This window comes from Mauremys reevesii, linkage group 1 (assembly GCF_016161935.1).
Source record: "Mauremys reevesii isolate NIE-2019 linkage group 1, ASM1616193v1, whole genome shotgun sequence".
In the NCBI taxonomy this organism is placed as follows: domain Eukaryota; kingdom Metazoa; phylum Chordata; order Testudines; family Geoemydidae; genus Mauremys; species Mauremys reevesii.
Genome location: NC_052623.1, coordinates 153,750,916 through 153,774,109, shown reverse-complemented (window position 1 = coordinate 153,774,109; position 23,194 = coordinate 153,750,916). Strand labels below are relative to the sequence as shown.

At 41.0% G+C, this 23,194-nt stretch overlaps 1 protein-coding gene across 9 annotated transcripts in view; it reads left to right on the top strand.

Annotated features, from left to right (window-relative positions):
- CFAP47 (cilia and flagella associated protein 47) overlaps window positions 1-23,194 on the top strand; it is a 642,607-nt gene that overhangs the window by 13,806 nt on the left and 605,607 nt on the right. For 8 of the 9 annotated variants that reach the window (XR_005597947.1, XR_005597948.1, XM_039536643.1 and 5 more), the window contains exons 3-9: window positions 8,008-8,123; window positions 13,522-13,660; window positions 15,258-15,486; window positions 15,905-16,065; window positions 17,266-17,399; window positions 19,372-19,607; window positions 20,320-20,512. Coding sequence is in view for 7 of the 9 variants with exons in the window: in XM_039536643.1 (XP_039392577.1) it covers window positions 8,008-8,123; window positions 13,522-13,660; window positions 15,258-15,486; window positions 15,905-16,065; window positions 17,266-17,399; window positions 19,372-19,607; window positions 20,320-20,512 (1,208 nt within the window). In the remaining 2 variants the exon portion in view is untranslated. The remainder of the gene's footprint in view (window positions 1-8,007; window positions 8,124-13,521; window positions 13,661-15,257; window positions 15,487-15,904; window positions 16,066-17,265; window positions 17,400-19,371; window positions 19,608-20,319; window positions 20,513-23,194) is intronic. The other variant, XM_039536653.1, reaches the window with a different exon arrangement.

Genomic DNA, 23,194 nt, shown 5'->3' with positions numbered 1-23,194 from the left:
TTATGGGACTATACATGTGCTTAAATGCATTACGGGTTTGAGGGCTTCGGCTATGTGAGAGTGCATAATTCTCAGGTAGTGTCAACAGTCATAGAAAGAAACTTTCCTAAATTGGAATTAATTACATTATCCTTTTGCCGTTACCCTAATCATCAACCTTAACTGTTGGTGATATGGTGCATTCAGTTTTTACAATGATAAACATAAACAATTTATTAGATGGTGGTCCAAATTTATCCCTGATGTAACTCCATTTTTTTCTAATGGAGTTAAAGCAGGGGTGAATTTGGCCTAATAGGTCTTAATCAAATTTAAATGATTAGACTAGGAAACCTTATGCCCTAAACCAGACAAAGATGCGGGGCTTGTCTACACTTACATTTTATAGTGCTCTAACTTGCCGGCTCAGGGAGTGAAAAATCACCCCCCTGAGTGCAGCAAGTCTGAGCGCTTTAAAGCGCTGGTGAGGACAGGTTCCAAGCGCTGGGCGCTAATCCCCTCATAGAGGTGGATTACCAGGAGCGCTGGGAGAGCGCTCTCCAGCACTCGTGCACAACCACACTTGCATTTCAAAGCGTTGCCGTGGGAGCGTTCCCGTGGTAGCGCTTTGAAGTTTCCAGTGTAGACATACCTGAAGCAGATGAACAGTAATTTGATTTGTTGTAAAACATTAAGCACTTATTTGAATGGTACAAAGTCCTTTAGGAAATCAAATAAACTATTCCTGTCTTTTCAACAACTTGACCTTTCCATCATAAAACACACAGGAATTAATAGATAGTCTTATCCCTTAAAGAATCTCTTCAGTGTCACAAAATATCTTCTGATTCATATGCATTCCAGAAGAAGTGTAGCTAGTTCCTGAGTGGAATTAGACAAGATTCTAATGTCTTTCATATTTCTGAAGCAACTTCTTGGAAGAACTGTAGAATACTTAAAATGTATTATAGATGTACTTTAAAGTTGTAAACAAGCTAACTCTCCCTGTACTTATTTCATGTCCTAATAGTCCAGTTTATTGCCTCCTAGAATTTACTACTTTGACGTTTCTCATGTTGCTAGGGAACAAGATTTTTAAAAAAATGGTTTTGCCACATCCGTGAAAGCATTTTCTCAGGATGGATTTCCTGTCTTTCTCCAAACTGTACTAGCCTATACTTTTGTCTCTGTTTCCTTTAATTCAAAAAGTAAAAGGCACAGACCACGTTACATTTGCGACTTGATGTAGCATGAGACGTAGCAAAGCAAAGTCCTCATTTTCTTGATATTGGTATGAAATTCTCTCTAATGCTATGCTGAGAATGAAAACAGAGTTATTCCTAAAAATGGCTTTCTCACCTGCCAATAGATGGAGAGAAACAACATGGTAACAGAAACTATGAAAGGTAGTATTGGGACAAGGACTAATTTCTTTCAGTTGTGTTGAATACCTTACCAATTAAGAAGCTACTTGGGGAGGAATCATCATTCTCAGAACATCAGACCTCCAGATTCATTGTAAGTGAACATAATTATTCTCAAAACAGTGTTAAAACTGGTACCTCTCCATACCACTGGTTAGAGCAGCAATGAAGAGAGCATGCTGGTGCAGAACTGGTATCCGTAAAACAAGTGACATCGCTGCTGGGATTTTGTTCGAGTAGTGGAATTATGAGAAATTTTACAGATAGATATATAGTTCTTTGAGTAGATGCAGCCCTGTATTCCAATTAGGGTATATATGTGTGCCGGGACTGGAGAATTTTGCCTAGAAGTACACAAGGAGGGGTGAGATTCACACTTTGTGGCCATAGCCCCTCTCCTGGCTACAAGAGTCAACACTGCCCCGATCTCCTTCAGGCACAAGCGGTACAAAGGAACTGGAGTTTGAGCTCTATGTAGTCTTAACCTCTCATTCTCTCATTAGTTCAGTTTTTTCCCTAGTTATATATAATTAACAGTACCCATAGTGTAGTTAGATTAGTGTTAGTTATATTTTAGTTAAATATTTCTGTATGATGCCCTTACTGGGTTTAAATATTGTCCGCCTTGTGGGGGAACAGTCCCTAGCAAAAATCTGCACGTACAGTGCTTGTTGTGCTTGGGCGAGGCCCACGTCAAGGAGCTGTGATTGATTTGTAGATCATTCAGGAAACAGTCTCAAACGGCTAGGGACCATCACTTGCTCAAACAGGCCACGTGACCTGTTTTGGCAACAAGGCCCTTGTCGAACTGGCAGTTGCCCCCCGGTTGCAAGAGAGTGGCCACCTCATGCTCTGGGCAGGCACCTCTCCAAAGAGATGTATGATTCATTCCCCATTAAGTGCACTGAGGAAAAGGCATAAAACCAATCGAGACCATTCTAGGTCTCGTGGGACTGTCCCACCTCCCTCAGGAAGAGAGTGGAACAGCACACAGTGTGACCATGTGGGATGGCCTGGGTGCCTCTGACTGCTCCCCTGTGCCGAGTAGGGGGGTTAGAAACCCTGTACTGTCAACTCTGGTTCTGGCGCTTGGGTATCCATTGTGTCCCATAGTGACAACGGTGATGCCAGTACTGACTGTTTCTACATTGGCGGCATACCAAGAGGCTACATAACTTCTCTGCTGTTCTGTTCCGACCTCTCCTTTGCTCCAGGACTTGGCCAGGGCTTTGTCATTTATAACGCCATTGGCTGGACAGGCCTGCTGAACCCTTGGGTCTGTTGGCACTGCTCCTCAATGCTCCCCTTCTGCAGTCTGTTGAAGCAGGGCGAGTACCAGGCGCAGTGCAAGGGACCTCCGCACTGGGAATCTCCTCAACACTGTTGCAGTCAATACTGTAGATGTTCCTGTGGTGGCTTTTCAGTGCCCTCCAGTTGCTTCAGCACTGTCAGCTATTTTGGTATCTCTGCTGACTTTGGGGTTGACACCATTTCTGGCACTAGAACATTGTGTCGGCAGTACTGTTTCCATCATTGGCACTGTTCCCTGCTTCATTTTGGACAACTGGTGAGTCAGACCATTTACTCTCTCCCTCAGGACTTGATCCCCTTTATCTACGGAAACCTGTGGCTTCTCTGTCGAGGTTGGGATCTTCCTCCTCTCGCTCTCCATGCTCAACCTGCATCAGGGACTGTTTACGGCGCACTATGGGCACCAGGATTGGCACTCATGGTCAGGATGGAGGCATTTCACCTGGCACCTACTGGCTACTAATGCCCTATCCTTATCAGTGGCCTTCATGGAATCTGTGGGACATCCCTTGGTTGTGGAGGCAGCACACCTGGCAGACCAGTGGCAGGAACTGTGGACCGCAGATTCAGGCATCAATGAGACTTCCCTGTGTGGCGCCTATGAAGCTGCCCCTTCCAGCTTCACCACTCCAGGAATGGGAGCCAGCAATTCAGCAGTGCCTGGCTCTTCCTCTCCTCTAATACCATAGGATTTCAAGGCCTATCAGGACCTTTTGCAGTGCATGGCTGCTTCTCTGGGCTTTTAGGCAGAGTTCCTGCAGGAGAACATGGATAAGTTAGTGGACATCATACAGCTGTCTGCTCCTGGGAGAGTACCACTCCCTATCAATGACCTGCTCCTAGAGCCTGCAGTGGTCCTCTGGAGCATTCTGGCTTCAGTACCACCTATTGCAATACGCGTGGGGAAACACTATTTTGTCTCAGTGCAGGGATTTGAGGGCCTGTACTTCAATTTGGCCCCAAACTCCCTAGTCATAACTGCAGTGAACAAGAGAGCTCAGCAGGGAAGGCTGAAGTCCATTTCCCTGGATGGACAAAGACCTCAAAAGGATAGACTTAACGGGCAGGAAGATTTACATCTCCTCCCTACAAATGTGGATCATGAACCAGCAGGCATTGTTGTACAAATACAATTTTGTAAATTGGACAGCTATGTCTAAGTTTGTGAACCAGCTGCCTAAAAAATCCAGAGAGGAATTTGGGTGTTTGCCACTAAACAGCATTTGTTGACAAAGATGTCGTTGCAGTCTGTGCTGGACGTTTGGACGCTTCAACCAGAGTTAAGTCTTCTGTGATGACAAGGAGAAGGGCATCCTGGTTGCAGAATTTGGGCATTGCTCCCAGTGTGCAACAGGCCATACAAGATTTGCCCTTTGATGACCAGGTATTGTTTTCAGATAAGACGGATGAGATCCTGCATACCTTGGTGGATTTTAGGGCCATTCTATGTTCCTTTGCGGTGCATGCATGGTCAGTGCAGCGGTGCTACTTAGGTGACCAACAGCAACAACAATAATGTCCACAATGCACCTTTGGGCAGCCTTTTCTTCCCTTGTGACAGAGGGATAGCCCCACAAAGGGGCATAGGTCCCAGAGGAGGAGAAGGCAGTCGGGTCTGGAGTTCAGCCAATTGACACGGCCTCCCTTGGCACCTTCATGTGACAACTTTCATTCATTGGTCCAGAGTCGTGCTCTGGTCATCACTCCCCTTACCCTGCCTCCATTTGGGGACACGTTAGCTCACTTCTACGATATCTGGGTCCTAAGCACCATCAGATCAGGCTATACTACCTAGTTCCTCTCCACTCTTCTCCCCTATCCCTCTTCAGGGACTCTCCTTATGAGTTATTGCTCCCTGAGCAGGACGCTTCTTGCTGGCCTTGGGAGTGGTGAAGTTCTTCCTGAACACCAGTGTCAGGGCTTCTCTTCCCAGTACTTCCTGGTTCCCAAACCAAAGGGAGGGTAGGATTTGTTCTCAACCTCCACAGCGTCCTCAAAATACATCAGATACATGAGGTTCCATATGGTCATCTTGTCAACGATTCTCCACGTTGACTCAGAATGACTGCTCTGAACCATCAGGACGCTTACATCCATGTGGCAATTTCCCCAAGCTACGGAAGATTTCTCTGGTTCTTCATGACAAACCACCATTTTCAGTACACAGTTCTTCCCTTTGGGCTGTCTTCTGCCCCTGGGATTTTTACCAAATGTATGGTCAGAGTTGACAGCATACTTCAGGAAGACAGAAGACATGAATTCCCATCTGGATGCCTTGGTGCTCAGGTGCAGGTCCAAGGATAGAAGTCCTTTCTCACTGCATTTACAAAACTGTCTAGGTCTCATTCTAAACACAGGAAGGTCAACACTGGTCCCCACACAGAACTGTATCACTGATAAGTTACCTTTTTTGGTAGGATGGAAGGGACTTGATCAAGTCTAGCTCCCTGCACTGTTGCAGGACAAAGTAAACCTACACCATCCCTGAGAGGTGTCTTGTCCAAAATATTCTTAAAAAACCTCCAGTGGTGGAGATTCCATGTTCTTAAAAAAAACCTCCCTTGGAAGTTTATTCCAGGGTTTAATATGCTTATAGTTAGAAAGTTTTTCCTAATATGTAACCTTGATTTCCATGGCTGCAGATTAAGCCCATTATTTCTTAACCTGCCTGCAGTGGATGTGGGAAAACAATTCTTCACAGTCCTCTTTATAACAGCACTTAGCCTCCAAATATGTTATCAGTCTTCTCCTGCCCCTTTTTTATCAGACTAAACATGACCAGTTTTGTGGTTGTGGGTTTTTTTTTTTTTTTTGGTTAAACCTTTCATAGGTCAGGGTTTTCTTTTCAGGGCTGTCTTGTCAGGGTTTTCTAAATCTTTTATCATTTTTGTTGCTCTCCTTTGGACTCTTTCCAATTTGTCCACATCTTTCCCAAAGTGTGGCAGGTAAAACTGGGCGCAGTACTCCAACAGAGGCCTCACCACTGCCAAGTAGAGTGGGACAGTTTACCTCCCATGTCTTACAGCACTCCTGTTAATGCAACCCAGAATGACATTAGCCTTTTTTGCAGCTGCATCATGTTGTTGACTCGTATTCAATTTGATAGCCACTAAAACGCACAGCAGTACTACCACCCACACAGTTATTCCCCCTTTTATAGTTGTGCGTTTCATTTTTCCTTCCTAAGTGTAGTACTTTGCCCTTGTCTTTATTGAATTTCATCTTGTTGAATTCAGACCAATTCTCCAGTCTGTCGAGATGATTTTGAGTTCTGATCATGTTCTCCAAAGTGCTTGTACCAGTTCTCAGCTTGGCATCCTCTGCAGTTTTTTTAAGTACTCTGTCCACTCCATTATCCAAGTCATTAATGAAAATACTGAACAGCACAGGACCCAGGACTGACCCCTGTGGGACTCCATTAGGTATGCCCACCCACTTTGACAGCAAACCATTTAAAACTACTCTTTGAGTACTTCCTTTCAATCAGTTGTGATCCCACCTTATAGTAACTTCACCTAGACCACATTTCCCTAGGTTTTTTTTATGAGAATGTCATGTGTGACTGTGTGAAAAGCCTTCCTAAAGCCTTCCTAAAGAAGTCCTTGAAGCTATATCAAGTCTATATTGATAAGGAAATTAGGTTGGTTTGGCATGATTTGTTTTTGACAAATCCACTCTGGCTGTTCTGTCTTAACCTGTTATCCTCCAGGTACTTACAAATGGATTTTTTAAATAAATTGTTCTAGTATCTTTCCAGGTACTTAAGTTAGGCTGACTGATTTACAATTCCCCAGGTCCTCTTTGCTCTCCTTTTTAAAGAAAGGTACTATGTTTGCCCTTTTCCATTCTTCTGGGACTTCACCTGTCTTCCAAGAGTTCTCAAAGAACATTGTTAACAGTTATGAGATTGATTCAGCTAGTACTTTAAGTAGTGTAGGATGAATTTCATTAAGCCCTGCCAACTTGAATACATCTAATTTATCTACCTGTTCTTTTCCTATTTTGTCTTGCATTCCTTCCCCCTTGTTGTTAATATTAATTGTGTTAAGTATCTGGTCGCCATTCACTAAAAAAAGTTAAGACTGAAGCAAAATAGATGAGGTGTTTAAGGTCTTTCTTTATGTTATTAGCTCTGCTCAGAGGTGAAAGTGGGCCGATACAGTGTACTGGTAAGAAGTAGCTGCCGGTACTGGCCTGTACACAGCCCACGTTAAAGCGCTGCTGCGGCAGCACTTTAATGTCGCTGCCCCTCTCCCCCCAGGGCTGCCGATGGCAGAGGCCAAAGGGTCAACTGCCCTGGGGCCTGTCAATTTAAAAGGGCCCGGGGCTCCCAGTCGCAGCTACCACGGCAGCAGCCGGAGCCCCGGCTGGTGTGGGCTGGGCAGCGTGGAAGGGCTGGCTGGGGGAGGCTGACCCTTAGCCCTGCCCCTTCAGCCTGAGGCTCCACCCCTTCCAGTATACTTACCCCATACTAGTAAGTATTTCATCTTACTTTCACCCCTGGCTGTCCTTCATTAAGTAGAGGTCCTAAGTTTCCTTTGTCTTTCTCTTGTTCCTAATTTACTACTTCTTCTTGCCTTTTATGTCCCTTGCTAGGTGTAACTTAGGGGTTGGCAACCTCTGGCATGCGGCTTGCCAGGGTAAGGGTTGGGTCAGGGTTGGTGCAGTGCCTAGTTCAATGGAGCCCTGATCTTGATTGAGGCCTCTTGGCAAAACAAATAGCTTTAACTCGATTTCACCAGAGTCTTTTATTACAACTAATGTTGTTGAAACTACATGATGCATGCTCATAAATAAAGATCACCGAGTGCCATACGTTTTGTTGCACTAGGGTGTGAACATCTGGATAAATATTAGTTTGGTCAGCTACTATTGAAATGTGGTGTATGTTTATCTTAGTCAGTCATTTTAGTCAATTTTATGCTGGAATTAACCCAAAATGAGTGAAAGCTTTTCTGAGAATTTATATTGGGGTTTTGTGCCATAACACAGGAACTGAAACATAATATATAGTTGCATTCCATTTCAGCTCATTGACTGGAATTAAATTGTTTTAAAGTTACAGTAATTTAAAAATAAATAAACGGATTAGCAGTTTAATAAGTAGGCGTTTTTATGTCTTCCATGTATTCATAATACTGCTCAAGTGAATTGCACAAATAATTGTGTTAATGGAATTTGGAGGAAAGCAGATTTCCCCCCCCCAATGCATTGTTCAAATATATTCCTTTTAAAAACCACAAAATAGCTTGAAGTTCTGGGAAAAAATAATTAAAATATCTTTTCTCTGCAGATTAATTCCATGCTGTTATCTGGAAATTGAGCCGGAGATTAATTTTGGCACAGTGATTGCAAACAGTAAAGTAATTAGTAAAGAGATTAGTATTACTAACCATGGATCATCTCCAGGTAAATGTCACTATACCGTAAATTACCAAAAGGTTTTATTTTTCTTTAAAAATGTAGTTTTTTGTGCAAGTTAACACTTCAGCCATAAAGGAATTTAAGATCTTATGCAGGAGAAAATAAGGCTTTGATTTGAACAGGACTGTGAGTGCACAATTGCTCGTTTTGTAAAAGTCCCCCCCAGACTCTTAAGCTCAGTAGTGAGTTGTCGTGGAACTGCTCAGAGAAGGAGAGCTCATGTAAAACTTCTGGCAGCTGTAAGACTTCTGATTATTCAAAAATACATTTGTAGTAGTGTTCTATTCTTGAGTCTAGGCTGAGGCCTGGTCTACATTATACAGTTAAGCTGCCTTACATCGACCTATGTTGACCTAATTATGTCAGTGTAGTCACTACAGCCTTGTCCCACTGATTTATATGTGCCCTACTACACTGACATAATAACTCCACTTTACGAGAGGCATAGGGCTTATGTCGTAGTTAGGGGGACGCAGTGTCTGCGAAGACACTGCGTTACTTACATTCGCTGTTGGCTGTCTTGTCAATTTCATGGAGCCGCAAAATTGACAAGAAAGCCCAACTCTCTAGCGAGGTCCTGCTGGGTCTCTGCTCCAAGCCTGGCTGCCACCCAGGCTCACAGCTTGGGCTGCTGCCTGGACTCCCCACTCCGCGCTGGAAGCTCGGCTCTATGCTTCCTGCTGGGAGGACGGCAGTTGACCAGATTCCGGGTGTGGCTCTCCCTGCTGGAGGTAAGAAGCCCTAGATGGCTGCCTTCCGGCTGGGAGCAGGGAGGCAAGAATCCTGGGGGGCAGTTGGGCTCCCTGTGGGGATCTGCACAGAGCTGAGTCGTACCTCTCAACCCTCCACACTGCCCCTCTTCAGTCAGTGGAAGCACTCTTGGTGAGGATGTGCACCATCAACCCAAGGAGGTTAGTATGTAGACATCAGTCATCTCAGTGATTACTGTGGCGGGTGTAAGTCAACCTAACATAGGTTGTAGCATAGGCATGCCCTGAGAGACTGCATTAGAAATCACTAGATGTCATCTACTTTCATTAGGCAGAATAGCTCACATGTAACTGCTTTTCTTACCTTTACTGAAGTCTGTGATCCCAATACCTTCCCATTGGCAAGACATGTTGCTCTAAAACTTGGTAGGAATTGCAGTGGCAAAATCCATGTCTTGCATCCGAAGAAGTGGGTATTCACCCACGAAAGCTCATGCTGCAAAACGTCTGTTAGTCTATAAGGTGCCACAGGATTCTTTGCTGCTTCTACAGAACCAGACTAACACGGCTACCCCTCTGATACATAAAATCCATCAGGATGAGGGATGCCTGTTACCACAGAATAAGTAGGGCAACTGTCTGTTCCAACTAGAGGGCTTTCAACTGGTCAGCATAACTCTTGAGATCACACAAGTTGAGAAGTGTGGTGTTTCTGAGCAGGTGTCTCAAGTCCCTCAGCCTCTTGGAAGGAACCTTCTTAAGTGTATGTACCCTTCAGGAGAAAATTCTGATCTGGTATGAAAAGGCTTGTGTGGAATCTTTTAAGTGATCCCATATAAATAGACTTGGCAGAACTGAATTTTTATTTATTTATTTTTATAATTTGGACACATAATATAAATATTTATTTTTAAGCTTTTTCAACTTTCATCAGTTTAAATTTTCACAGTTAAGGGAAATTGCGTGGGGCTAAGTCTGGGTGTGTGTGTCAGATAATTTAATGATAATAGTTGAGATTCAAAAAGTTAAAGCTTTATAACTGTTAAAACAAATTTGTCAACATCACATGTTAAAATATACAAAGTAAATGTCCTTATCAACCTCTAATAAGCAACATTTTTCTTACTTTGACTAGCTGTACATTTTTATTATTATTGATGGAAATTATTTTTTTTGTTTTTGTGTGCACAGTGAAATTGACATTCACCAACATTTACCAATACAAATCTAATCCTTCCAAGCCTACATATAAATTATTTGGCTACATTTTTTCACTTGTCAGGATTATAGGCATTTTCTTCCAGAAATCGTTTGACATCTATTCTGGGTTTCAGGGAACAAACTTAAGGTATATAATTTTTGTCTGGCCCTTGGTCATGTGCAACTTAATACATTTGGAAATGCTCACTAAAAACTTCCTGGTTTATAGCATATTAAGGTGACCCTGACTAAGCTGATGGAATCTCCTTTTGAGCCATTTGATACCTGTGAGCTCAAGTTTCTTACGTAGAAGATCATTTTTTTTTTATGGCAGTAACTTTAGCTCATAAAATGAATAACTTTCAGGCTCCAGTGAACGATCCACTTCTATATTCCCTTTTTTTAAGGATAAAGTGATTATATGAGTGTGTATACTAAATTCCTTCCAAATTTCTTCCTTCAAAATTCAACTTTAGTTAATCATCCTACCATTATTTTATCCCATGCCTGTAAACCCATCCTGGTGAAGCTGTTCTTCATAGCAGTGTCAAATTTTCTATAGATGTTTATCTAATATGGATTAAAATCCACCTGTGGTTTTTTTTCTTTTTTTTTCTTTTTCTTTTTTGTTCTTGTCTTACACAAAAATAACAGGGAATGTTGTTGCCAAGACAGCCATATGAGAATGGCTATTTAATTGCAGGTTCTCATTGTTTAAAATCTGGCAGGCCTACAACTCGAGGATCACATCAACACCCTGTTTGGGATGAGGGAAGCTTGCTGTGGCTGAAAACTTCTGATACATCTACAGGAGGTTTTTGAGGCAGCCATGTTCACATACATGCAAACATCTACTAAGCACTAGTGCTCAGATTTTGCTTGTGTTATAAAAAAAAATCTTTTTTGCTATAAGGTATCAAAACTGTTGCACGCTTCAGTAATTTTAGAATTTTTTGTCTTCGCATTTTATTCCAGATGTTAGATGGGGGGTGTGTGTGTATACAGGGCCGGCTCCAGGCACCAGCATTCCAAGCTGGTGCTTGGGGCGGCAGTCCCTGTTGTTTTGCCCCCAAGCAGCGCGCTGAATTGCCACTGCGGACAGCGGGAGCAGTCCGTGTGCCCTTAGGGTGGCAGGCGCGTTTCCGCGGCAGCGGCAATTCGGCAGCAGCTTCTACGTTTAGCTGTCCACGGCGGCTTCAGCTAAACATAGAAGCTGCTGCTGAATTGCCGCCGCCGCGGAAATGCACCTGCTGCCCTAAGGGCACACGGACTGCCCCCGCTATCCGGCAGTGGCAATTCAGCATGCTGCTTGGGGCGGTGAAAACTGTAGAGCCGTGTGTGTGTATGGAAAGGTATTAACAACGAGAACAAAAATATTTGTATATGCTGTTTACTTTGTGAAAAGTTTCAGTTATAATCTTCTGTTTTCCCTAGAATCTAATACTCAACTCTGAGAAAAGTCAATGGTGATCCATGGAATAGTATAAATCTTCTATTATACAAAGCAGTTTGTTATATAACAAAAATGCTTTGTGACAGACATATTCAACTTGTTCTAAGTCTACTGAAATTTGTATTTGGTTCTGTTTTTGTAGAGATGTGTCTGCAGCAGTTTAGTCTTCTAAAGTGGGAAATCTACCACTGCTGTAAATTGCTTAGCTGTTTTTTTATATATATGTAAATAAATAATTTGGCTGAGGTAACTTCCAATTAGGGGTAAATAGCCTTTCCTTTGTACTTCTCACTACAATGTTGACAAATACTCTTTAGGGGAGATGTTAGTGTCTTCCTTTCCTGTTAGCATCATTACTAAGTAGAATATTTAGTGCTAGCAGCTGTTCATCAGACACTTTGAGTGTACACAGATTTCATATATTTTTTTTTAATTTCTTCTATGAGGTTGGAACTTGATGTGTAACGTGCGATTTTTGAAATCAGCTATTACTAATCAATGATCATTTATCTCCTAGAACAGAAGTAGTTGTATGAGAAGTACTGATCCTTTACCTGTTTTAAGCATATGTATAATTCACCTGGAGTGAAGTTGAGCCTGGTGCAGAAGAACCTGTATAGCCTTCTTCACCATTTAAGCCCTATGATGCAGGATGGGCTGCTGATGCAGGATTGAGCATATGAAGGTGGCTTTGTATATGCCCATGCAAAGGATAGTATTGAGGGCAGACAGGGGATGGACCGCTGAATCCTTGATTATGTGGGCCCAGTGGACCTTATACTCCCTGCAAGTAATGTTGAGGGGCAGTATCCAGACACTGGAGTTATGTCAGTGGGAGAGGGGCTGCATCTTGGCCTCTGAATGAGGGAGTAGGTTACATGTGTCCTGACTCCATGCTGTCAATCAACATAAAACTTGAGTACTCAAGCTTTATTTTGATTCTGCATCTTGTTTAAAAATCACAGAATCATAGAATCACAGGACTGGAACGAATCTCAAGAGGTCATCTCATCCAGTTCCCTGCACTCATGGCAGGACTATGTACTATCTAGACCATTTGACGTGGAAGCTCTTGTGGTAACTGTAGTACATGTCTTTATATAACAGCAGTTTTAATAGTTTATTGATACCTCTTGGTTGTCAGCAGGTAATATGCTGCCACATGTGGAATACATCCATTTATCTATTCTGTTGTTCAAATTGTTTGTTAATTTAAAAAAAAATATATCCTACACTTGTGCTTAGATTTTTCTCATTTGTGGTGTATTACACTGCATACATACGCAGTTGTCAATTGCATGGAAGGGGACAATAGACTTCTCTTTGGTTAAGCTCTTAAACATTTGACTACTACAGCTACATAAAGCTATGTCTTAAATTTGCCAGACATGCAAAGTGTTACTAGCAACTGTTCTATGATTACATTCAGAACCCAACTGATTGTATTACATTGTCTATTACAATAATAACTTTGCACAGTGGCATTGTATATGGGCATCTGATGTTTGAGGAAAGCCAGAAAAACACAAATCTTAAATGTTAGATTAGGATTTTTTGCAATATATGTGTTACGATACCATAATTTTATTTTTATGAGTTACTTTATTTTACGTACTATTTATGAAACTTTTTACTGTGTTTTTAGTTGAGTCTAAGGCCTGGTCTACACTAGGGTGAGGGGTCGAACTAAGGTACACGACTTCAGCTACGCGAATAGCGTAGATGAAGTCAAACTACCTTAGTTCGAACTTCTTACCTGTCCAGACGCCGCGGGATCGAAGTCCGCGGCTCCCCCGTCGACTCCGCCACCACCGTTTGCGGTGGTGGAGTTCCGGAGTCGACGGGAGCACGTTCGGAGTTCGAACTATCGCGTCTAGATTAGACGCGATAGTTCGAACTCAGAGAAGTCGAACGCTACCCGTCGACCCGGCGGTAAGTATGGATGTACCCTAAGTGTTGAATGCTAGATAATCTTCCATTTAAATGTCATATGTAACATATCATATTATATTTGTCTTAGGTGCATTTAAAATAGACTACAACGGAAGTGTCCCTGTTAACATAGTGCCTACCAGTGGAGTGGTGGAACCCAAAACATTACAGTTGGTTAAAGTGGATATCTGTACAGATATACCCAGAGTCATTAGGGAAGTGGCAAAGTAAGTGCAGAATGTGACTGCATAAAGTCTGCTTGTTTTGGATGATTTTTTTTTTTAATATCCTGTATTTCTAAAATCTCTTCAGTACAGCTATATTTATCCAGATACTGAATAACTGGAACCACAATGTGACAAGAAGAAGTTAAGTTACCGGACATCAGTTGCTGGCCCCCAATTGTCCAAAGCTTTACTTCATTAAATAGTTTTGCTGATGACATTGGCTCTGTAGAGCAATGCTGTCGGAATTGTGTGCCTGGCACCTTTAAACCAGTATTAACAGGCAGTGGATACATGTCTCTTGAGCTCCACGTTCTTCTGACCAAGGGTGTACATACTCTTGCACTGTTGGTTCCTGTCTCTCTGCCAGTTGATGTGATTTGGGGAACCTTGTCCTTTCTCTTTTGGTGGAATAGTTAGAGGGTGTATTTTTAAAAAAACCTTGTATAGATTTGAGAGGCATTACAGGTTCCATTGGTATTCCCACTTCAAGTACACCGAGTCTCTCTCAGATCAGTAGAATCTTTCAAAATATAAATATTTTTAAATGTAACCATAATAGCTCTTTCCTTTTGTAAAGAGTTTTAAAAAGTTATTTAAATTTAGGACTTGATTAGTACAAAGAATCTAATTAGCCAAAAAAAATCTTTTTTCTTTGTTTTTTCTGACTTCAAGTTGTGGGTCTTACCTACCACGGTGGACCTGGGACAAATAGTGCTGCATTTATTCAGACAAATAAGCATGACGCTTCTCCCAGTGCTTTGAAGGGTTATACAACACGCAAAGCCTTTTCTCTTCAAAAGCTTGAAGGACAAGAGCAATTGATTAGAAACTCTTCTGTTAGTTCAAGAGTCCAGGAAAAGCTCTCTTGAGGAGGCAGTTTTCTGACCCAAGTAAATCAGTTTATCACATTCCTTGGCACTGAAGCCAGGATCATCTGACAAGTCCTATCTTGTTAAAGGATGTCAAAAGCAGAGGGCTCCTAGACATGATCCATCTAAGATGGTTCAATTATTGAAGGGTTTAAAATCTTCAGATCATAAGAACGGCCGTACCGGGTCCAGCAACAGGGGAGTCTGGCTTCTCTATTACAGGGGAATTGAGAGATTTTTAGACTGAGCTAGGTTTTTATATGCTCAGATGAAGTGGGTTTTAGCCCATGAAAGTTTATGCCCAAATAAATTTGTTAGTCTCTAAGGTGCCACAAGTACTCCTCGTTCTTTTTGCTGATTCATACTAACACGGCTACCACTCTGAGGTGAGTAGAATGTAAGGCTCCAAGGATATGGTTGCCACCCACCTCCTAACTGCTGGTACTGCTCAAAAAAACCCCAGTGCCCCATGTGTGATATTTTTTTCCACCATGACTCTGCAGAGACAACACACTCAGAGAACACAATTTATAATGGTACATAATCTCTTCGTACTGTAGAATGTGTTTGTTTTTGTGCCAGTGTGATTAGTTTAAATTCTCTGATATAGTTGACTAAATCAAAGGCATATAGTAAACAAACTAAAGCTCCAATAAAATTCATAAATTATTCTTGTATGAATTTTAGATGTGTACATCTCATTTTTTCTCTGTTACTCTTTCCAACAGAGTGGAATTGCAAGGTCGTGGTATCACAAACTTAAGGATAGAAGCTCATGTAGTTGAACAAGTTCTTGAATTATTAGGTCTGTCTCATGGAAACACACTAGAATGTATTCATTTTGGATCTGTCTATTTTGGAACTTCAAATACTGAACAAGTGGTTCTGTACAATAAAAGCCCAGAGACCATGAACTGGGTGGCAGTGCTGGAGGACGATGCTGTTGGAGGAGAGATGGTGAGGAAACAATGTTGAATTTTTTTAAATTTCAGTGCAAAGATGTTTTGATGACTGCTTTTCATTCTCTCTCTTTTTTTACAGCCTCCCTCTATTAGTGTCCCTTACCTTGCTCTTCTTTCAGTCAGTACAGTTGCTGAAAGATATGTCCAACAGCAGGACTGTCATTACAGGTTTCACTGAGAGTAAAGTGTTCATACCAGCAAGAAATCAAGTCAACTTTCTTTAAAAAAGAGTTAATTTCATATCCCCCTGCTAATGTTAGTGGGTTTTACAGTATAAATTGAGAGAGAGGTGGTAGTGTTATATTTTCCTACTTAAACCCTTTTTGCTTCTGTCTCTTGTTGCTGTGTGAAAGATCCACACTAAAAGGGGAAATTGACATAACTATATTTCACATTTTGGTGTTGTCTTACAGGGCACACATCTTCAGAAGAGTACTGATGCTGTTTTACAAGAATTGAACTTCATAAATAGAACCAAAGAGCTAGATATTTCAACTTGGATCTCCTGCATTCCCAACCAAGGAACCTTGCTACCTTATCAGAAAACTGTGGTTACACTGTGCTTTAGTCCAAAGTAAGTACAAAGTGCAACCTTAAGAGGCTGACACAATAAAAGATGTAATTAAGTGTAGGCAAATCTATTTGCAGGTGTTAGATGTATTAAATTAACCCTGATGTCTCAAATTATTTCCTCTCAATGTGCACAGATCAATGCTAGTTTGCTGCTTATGGACAGTTTTTATATAAGAAATTAGGTTTCTAATTTATTTTACAGAGTTAAAAGTAAATTAATAAAATAATACATTTTTTGTTTGATAAACAAAGATGTGTACATTTTCCCTAGATTAAATCTACAAATTTCCTTTTTAGTTCATCCTCCAAAGTAATAGCAGATCAATCCAGTCAAGGAGGTTTATTTTACTGTTCAAAAATAATTTTTAAACTCTTCTTGATGGCTAAAAGTTTTGCTGAGAGGCTTTGACAGCTAAGTTATATCAGTTATAAGAACTTTTCCTGGATGAAAAATTGTGTGTGAGTGTGGGGGGGGAGAAATCTTTTGAATTAGGATAGTTTGTCACCTTCAAGTTCCTGTTACATTCCCCATTGCAGATGCAGCATACTACCACAGTTGATGATCTGGTGTTTTACACACTTGGTCTGTGCATGCCAGCATGTATGTACACGTTCCATAGTAACATCTCATCCTGACACTAGTGACAAGAACAGAAAAAAGATCTACCTAGCTGTAAAGTAGTTAATAATTCACTACGATTTACTTCAGCAACCAGAAAGTTGGATAACATTTTTTTTTCATGTTTCTGGGCAACAAGAGGAGTATTAAATTCTCAAGAGGAACTGATTTCCCCCTCCTTCCACCCCCCCGTTGAATATGCAGAAATGGTTGTGAGACTCCCACTGTTCTCAAGTTTGGTAACTTCCTTTAACTTGAATGTCACTAGAATAATGTCAACTTGGTGGTCTGAAAGAACAGAAACATCGCCATCACCAGGTTTATATAGGGCAGCTACAGGGCTTCTTTGTTTACTTGTGTATGTATGTCATTAGAGTTGATGTGGCTATACCCTCTGCTGCTTTTGGGACGTGGGAGCTGCAGACTACTATATCTGAGTAGTCCCGTCCGTTTCAGTACTGTGTTCAATTTTAAAGTCTCATTTGTCTGAGCTGTAACAGGATTGTAGAAATCAAATGAACTGATGAAAAATTACCATTGATTAATAATATGTATGGTATTTAACTATTGTGAATTTTACAGGCAATTTAAAAGAGACGTTGGACTTACTGAATTTCCACCAAGACAAGATTATGCATTGTTTTTGAGATTTGAGGCCGTAGGAAGTAAAGATGGTTTTCTGCAGGCTCTGAATGGTGACAACATACCAATCAAAGGTATGTTATTAGAAATATATAGTTTACGTGTGGAAAACTTTGAACCTTTTTACTTTTTCCACGTCAGATTAGTAATGTTAAAGGGGACCTGTATATGTGTTGTGGGGACCTGCACATGTACTTTAAGAGAACTGTGCTGAATGCTTCAAATAGTGAGGGAAAGAGCAGCCTTGACTTTTAAGATTCTAACTTGGAAGTGGAGGGGAAGGGGAAAATAAATTTAGAATCATTTGTCATGAATGCACCTTTTGGCTGCAGGAATTTAGTATTTAATTGTAGGTTTAACTAATCTTTAACAAATAGATTTGTAAATCACCAAAGTTTATGGTTAGGTCAAAATGATTGTGTTTTTCCAATTTTAATAAACCAGGAGGGTTTTAAATGATCTTTAAAGAAGGAAGATCCAGGGAACTACAGGCCAGTCAGTCTCGCCTCAGTCCCTGGAAAAATCATGGAACAGGTCCTCAAGGAATCAATTCTGAACCACATAAAGGAGGGGAAAGTGATCAGGAACAGTCAGCATGGATTCACCAAGGGCAAGTCATGCCTGACTAACCTAATTGCATTCTATGATGAGATAACCGGCTCTGTGGATGAGGGGAAAGCAGTGGATGTGCTATTTCTGGACTTTAGCAAAGCTTTTGATACAGTCTCCCACAGTATTCTTGCCAGCAAGTTAAAGAACTCTAGGCTGGATGAATGTACGGTAAGGTGGATAGAAAACTGGCTAGATGGTCGGGCTCAACGGGTAGTGATCAATGGTTCCATGTGTAGTTGGCAGCCGGTATCAAGTGGAGTGCCCCAAGGGTCGGTGCTGGGGCTGGTTTTGTTCAATATCTTCATTAACGATCTGGAGGATGGTGTGGACTGCACCCTTAGCAAGTTTGCAGATGACACTAAACTGGGAGGAGTGGTTGATACGCTGGAGGGTAGGGATAGGATACAGAGGGACCTAGACAAATTAGAGGATTGGGCCAAAAGAAATATGATGAGGTTCAACAAGGACAAGTGCAGAGTCCTGCATTTAGGACGGAAGAATCCCATGCACTGCTACAGACTAGGGACCGAATGGCTGGGCAGCAGTTCTGCAGAAAAGGACCTAGGGGTTACGGTGGACGAAAAGCTGAATATGAGTCAACAGTATGCCCTTGTTGCCAAGAAGGCTAATGGCATTTTGGGTTGTATAAGTAGGGGCATTTCCAGCAGATCGAGGGATGTGATCATTCCCCTCTATTCAGCACTGGTGAGGCCTCATCTGGAGTACTGTGTCCAGTTTTGGGCCCCACACTACAAGAAGGATGTGGATAAATTGGAGAGAGTCCAGTGGAGGGCAACAAAAATGATTAGGGGGCTGGAGCACATGACTTATGAGGAGAGGCTGAGGGAATTGGGATGGTTTAGCCTGCAGAAGAGAAGAATGAGGGGGGATTTGATAGCTGCTTTCAACTACCTGAAAGGGGGTTCCAAAGAGGATGGATCTAGACTGTTCTCAGTGGTAGAAGATGACAGAACAAGGAGTAATGGTCTCAAGTTGCAGAGGGGGAGGTTTAGGTTGGACATTAGGAAAAACTTTTTCACTAGTAGGGTGGTGAAGAACTGGAATGGGTTACCTAGGGAGGTGGTGGAATCTCCTTCCTTAGAGGTTTTTAAGGTCAGGCTTGACAAAGCCCTGGCTGGGATGATTTAGTTGGGTTTGGTCCTGCTTTGAGCAAGGGGTTGGACTAGATGACCTCCTGAGGTCCCTTCCAACCCTGAGATTCTATGATTCTATGTGTTAGCCTATATAAATAAGCATGTACATCTTGCATTAAGTTTGTGGCCAATTATATTACAATTCTGAAACACAGTATTAGAAAAGAAACCGTGTTACTTCCTAATATTACATATTCTGTGGCTGTAAGCGTCTAAAACAGTTTCATGTCTTTTTAATTCAATATCGTATTTTATACTTGTTTCTTACTCTCTTGTGCAGAGACTCATCCTCATCATGTGGAGTTAGCTTTGACAGGTTCAGGGATTCCTGTCATGTTAACTTTCAGTCCAGGACCAGTTGTTAATTTTATGGACTGTTTCATGGGTGAACACACAGAGATTATGTGCACTCTCAAAAATGAATCCGAGTCACTTCCAGTAACATTCAGCTTCCAAAAGATAGCGCATTTTAATATTTGTCCCGAAAAAGGGAAAGTAAAAGAAAAATGTACAAAGGTAATGTATATATTCATCTTTTCCCAGTAAATAGATACTTGGTTGGAAAGATGAGGACACCATTATGGTTTACAATTGTTCATGTTAGAACTGTACATTGTTTTGTTTGTGGTGAATTCACTTAAGGAGAGGTTCCACATTTCCTTTTATATGAGCCAAGCTCATAATTTGTCAATATAGAACCATTCAGTGGACGCTGTCAAAGCACCAAATACTATCAATGTTCAAATAGGGAGGGATGGGAAAGTACATTTTGTAGTGACTATGACCTTCATCCTGTAAAGACACAGATAGTTAAGTAAAATTGCTCATGTACCTAAATCTTTGCAGGATAAGGCCTTAGGTTTAACTGTTCCATTAAATCACATATTTTCGCTTCTTTTCCTTTTATGGAGCACAAAGGCATGCACAGTTAGAACAAATATATAAGTAACTTTTATGAACAGATACATTCAGGGCACCGTGAAGATGTGTAACTATATTAGTCTACAAAATTGAGCTTATAAAATTCTGTTAATGCTTAACAGATCTATACTTTTTAATTTGCTCAATTACATGTAATAATTAGTACTATGAAAAAGCAAGTAGTACCCTTAAAATAAATTTAAATCACCATGATGCAACTAATTTGTAATCAAGAAGAGTCTACATAATATCTCTGCTTTATTTTTAATAAAATGTTTCATAGCAATGTTTTTTTTTTTTTTTTTAGGATGTGATGTTTTCATTTGCTCCACGTCAAGCAGGAACCTTTAAAGTGAAGCAAGTCATAGATATTTTTGGTTCAGTGGCAGAGGAAGATAACTTACAGTCTTTGAAGATCAAACCCTTTCATCAAATACATTTAAGTTTTACTGGTGTATGCAAACCGAAAACCAAGAAAATTATGTTTAAAATCAACCCTGGTATGTTACTAAACAAAAAATTCTAAATGTTTTTCATTTTTAGAAATATGCTTCTTAACAGGTGTTCAAAGATATGTATGCCGGGAATAAGTGTTGTGTTTGCCATGAAGGACAGCAGAGCGAGTGGTTCCATGTGAGAATGGGAGTTAGACAAGGGTGCGTTATTTCGCCCATCCTATTTCTTGTGGTCATAGATTGGGTGATGCGGAAAGCCACTGAAGATAGGCCAAGAGGGATCACATGGGGACCCTCTGGTCATATTGAAGACTGTGACTTTGCGGATGATATCGCCCTGATTTCGATCTCTCAGATGGACCTCCAAGAGAAGACTGATAGAGTAGGTAGAGTAGCAAGGTGCGTAGGACTTAATATCCATGCCGGTAAGAGCAAAATAATGAAAGTAAAAACAGCCAGCTCGACGAAGACAGTGTTATGTGACGTAGAATTGGAGGAGGTGAACGACTTCAAATATCTTCATAGTTACATATCGGCTGATGGCAATATTCAGAAGGAGATATCTACCAGAATCGGTCTTGCAGCAAATGCATTCTATAGACTTCAGAATATTTGGCGGTCAGCCATCTTGCAAATGAAAACCAAGGTAGAGATCTATAGGTCGAACGTCCGCTCTGTGTTGCTCTATGCGGCGGAAACATGGAGGACCAAGAAGAAGATAGAAAGTCGGTTTCGGGGCTTTGAAGGAAGGTGTCTTAGGCGAATTCTTAACATACATTGGCCGCAGCGTATCACCAATGTTGAAGTGAGCCGATTAACGGGCATCAACAATATAGTGGATGAAGCCAAACAACGAAGATGGAGGTGGCTGGGGCATGTGTTGAGAATGGGTGCTGATAGACATCCTCGTATTGCCCTACGATGGACACCACAAGGAAGGAGGAGGAGAGGTAGACCATTGGGGACGTGGCGAAGGACCATTGAAGAGGAAATGAAAAGTATGGGAATAAAGTGGGATGAACTCTGCTGTCTCGCTCAAGAACAAAATGAATGGAGGAAAGTGGTTGGCGCCTTATGGTCCACAGGAGTGAATAATAAGAAGAAGAACAGGTGTTAGGAATGGAGTCCGTTCATATTTTAGCCATTGTTTTAAAAAACATTTTTCTTTGAAAGATGAAAGAATACTCACTTTGTTAAAATATATCCATAGTAATTGTGGTGGGTTTTTTTTTTAATTTTTACATGATTTATCTAATCAGGGTTTAACTTTGTGCTGCTTTATATGATCCTGAGGATTTGCAGTCTTGTGTTTTACATTAAGAAATATTGTACTGTACTTTTGTATTTAACTATCTTGAACAATCCTGGTAATTTATCTTTCATTGTAATGTATCTGTTAATACCCTCCACTTAACTCCCACTGAGTTAGGTGCCTTAAAAACCTTTGAGGATCTGGACCAAAATGCCTGTTTACCAGAATAAATACATGGAGATGGTTATTTACTAGAAGGAACACTGTCAGGCTGAAAGTTTTATATTTATATATAAAATACTTATGTGGTGAACTGATAATACCTTGGATTATTGAAAATGAAAATTAAAAAAAAATTAGTAGTGTTTATCATTTATACTGTTTGATGTGAGTGAAATGCAAAGAGTGAACAAACATAATCATTTTCTGGTAGTCATGCACTTGCACAGGGCTGCTGTGTTTGGATTCCAAACAGTGACATGGACCATGCAGAATAAGTTAGGAGGGACAATATATACCACAGGTTTTAATGTTTTTTGAGGCTACTATTACCCCATGATTTCAACACCACACCCGGCTCTTTGATCTTTTCCCATATCACTGTCTTGCAACTACCCCAGTCCTATGAATCTGTGATATCCATAGCAAAAATGATATTCCAGAGCATAAAGCAACTCCCTCATATTCCCAGTTATGTTACTTGTCCTTGTTTCTAATATCTTACAAGAGATCCTGCCTAACAGTGTTGATTTGGCCAAGACTACTGTTGGTTTCAGAAACCCAGTTCTTGGCTAGTGTCCAAGATGCTGTGACACTTAAATTCTGAAGTTTTGCTACATGGCTTGTCTTCATTATGAGCCACCAAGCTTGTGGTTTGGAGGAATTGTTTTGTTTTATGGGACAGTCCAATAATTATTTTAAAGTTCATACTCTTTATTGATTATTATGTTTTCAATTTATGTAAACTTAAAGGTGACAGGCAATGAAAGAAAATACATGGGCTACAGATGTATGTTTAAATGGCTATTCATTTTAGATGTGATTTGATGGTTCAAATGTATTTTTGTGTGTGTGTGTAAACACATCCATTTCTTTCATGTCCAGGGAGTTTACTTTGCTGCCCATTTTAGCTCCTGTTTCTTACTACCTTCCCCAACCTTTAGGTTTCTGGTCAATCATATAGCATAAGGACAGGACTTCTGGTAAAAACATTTCCATTTGGTCGCCCAGGAAGTACTGCAATATGAGACTTGGCCAGTTTGAGATTCATCTGACAAATTAGAATGGGAGACTGCCTAATAACAAACCTATGTTCTCAAGAGAGAACTTTTCCCTGCCCTCCCACAAAAAAAAATTTCCAGTAGGGTTTCAAAGTTGGGATGGAAGAAAACATGTTCCCCCTCCTCCCTCCCTGGTTATGCCTATGAATGCTGTGAGGAAATGGTTATATTCAAACAAACTATTTTAACTGGATT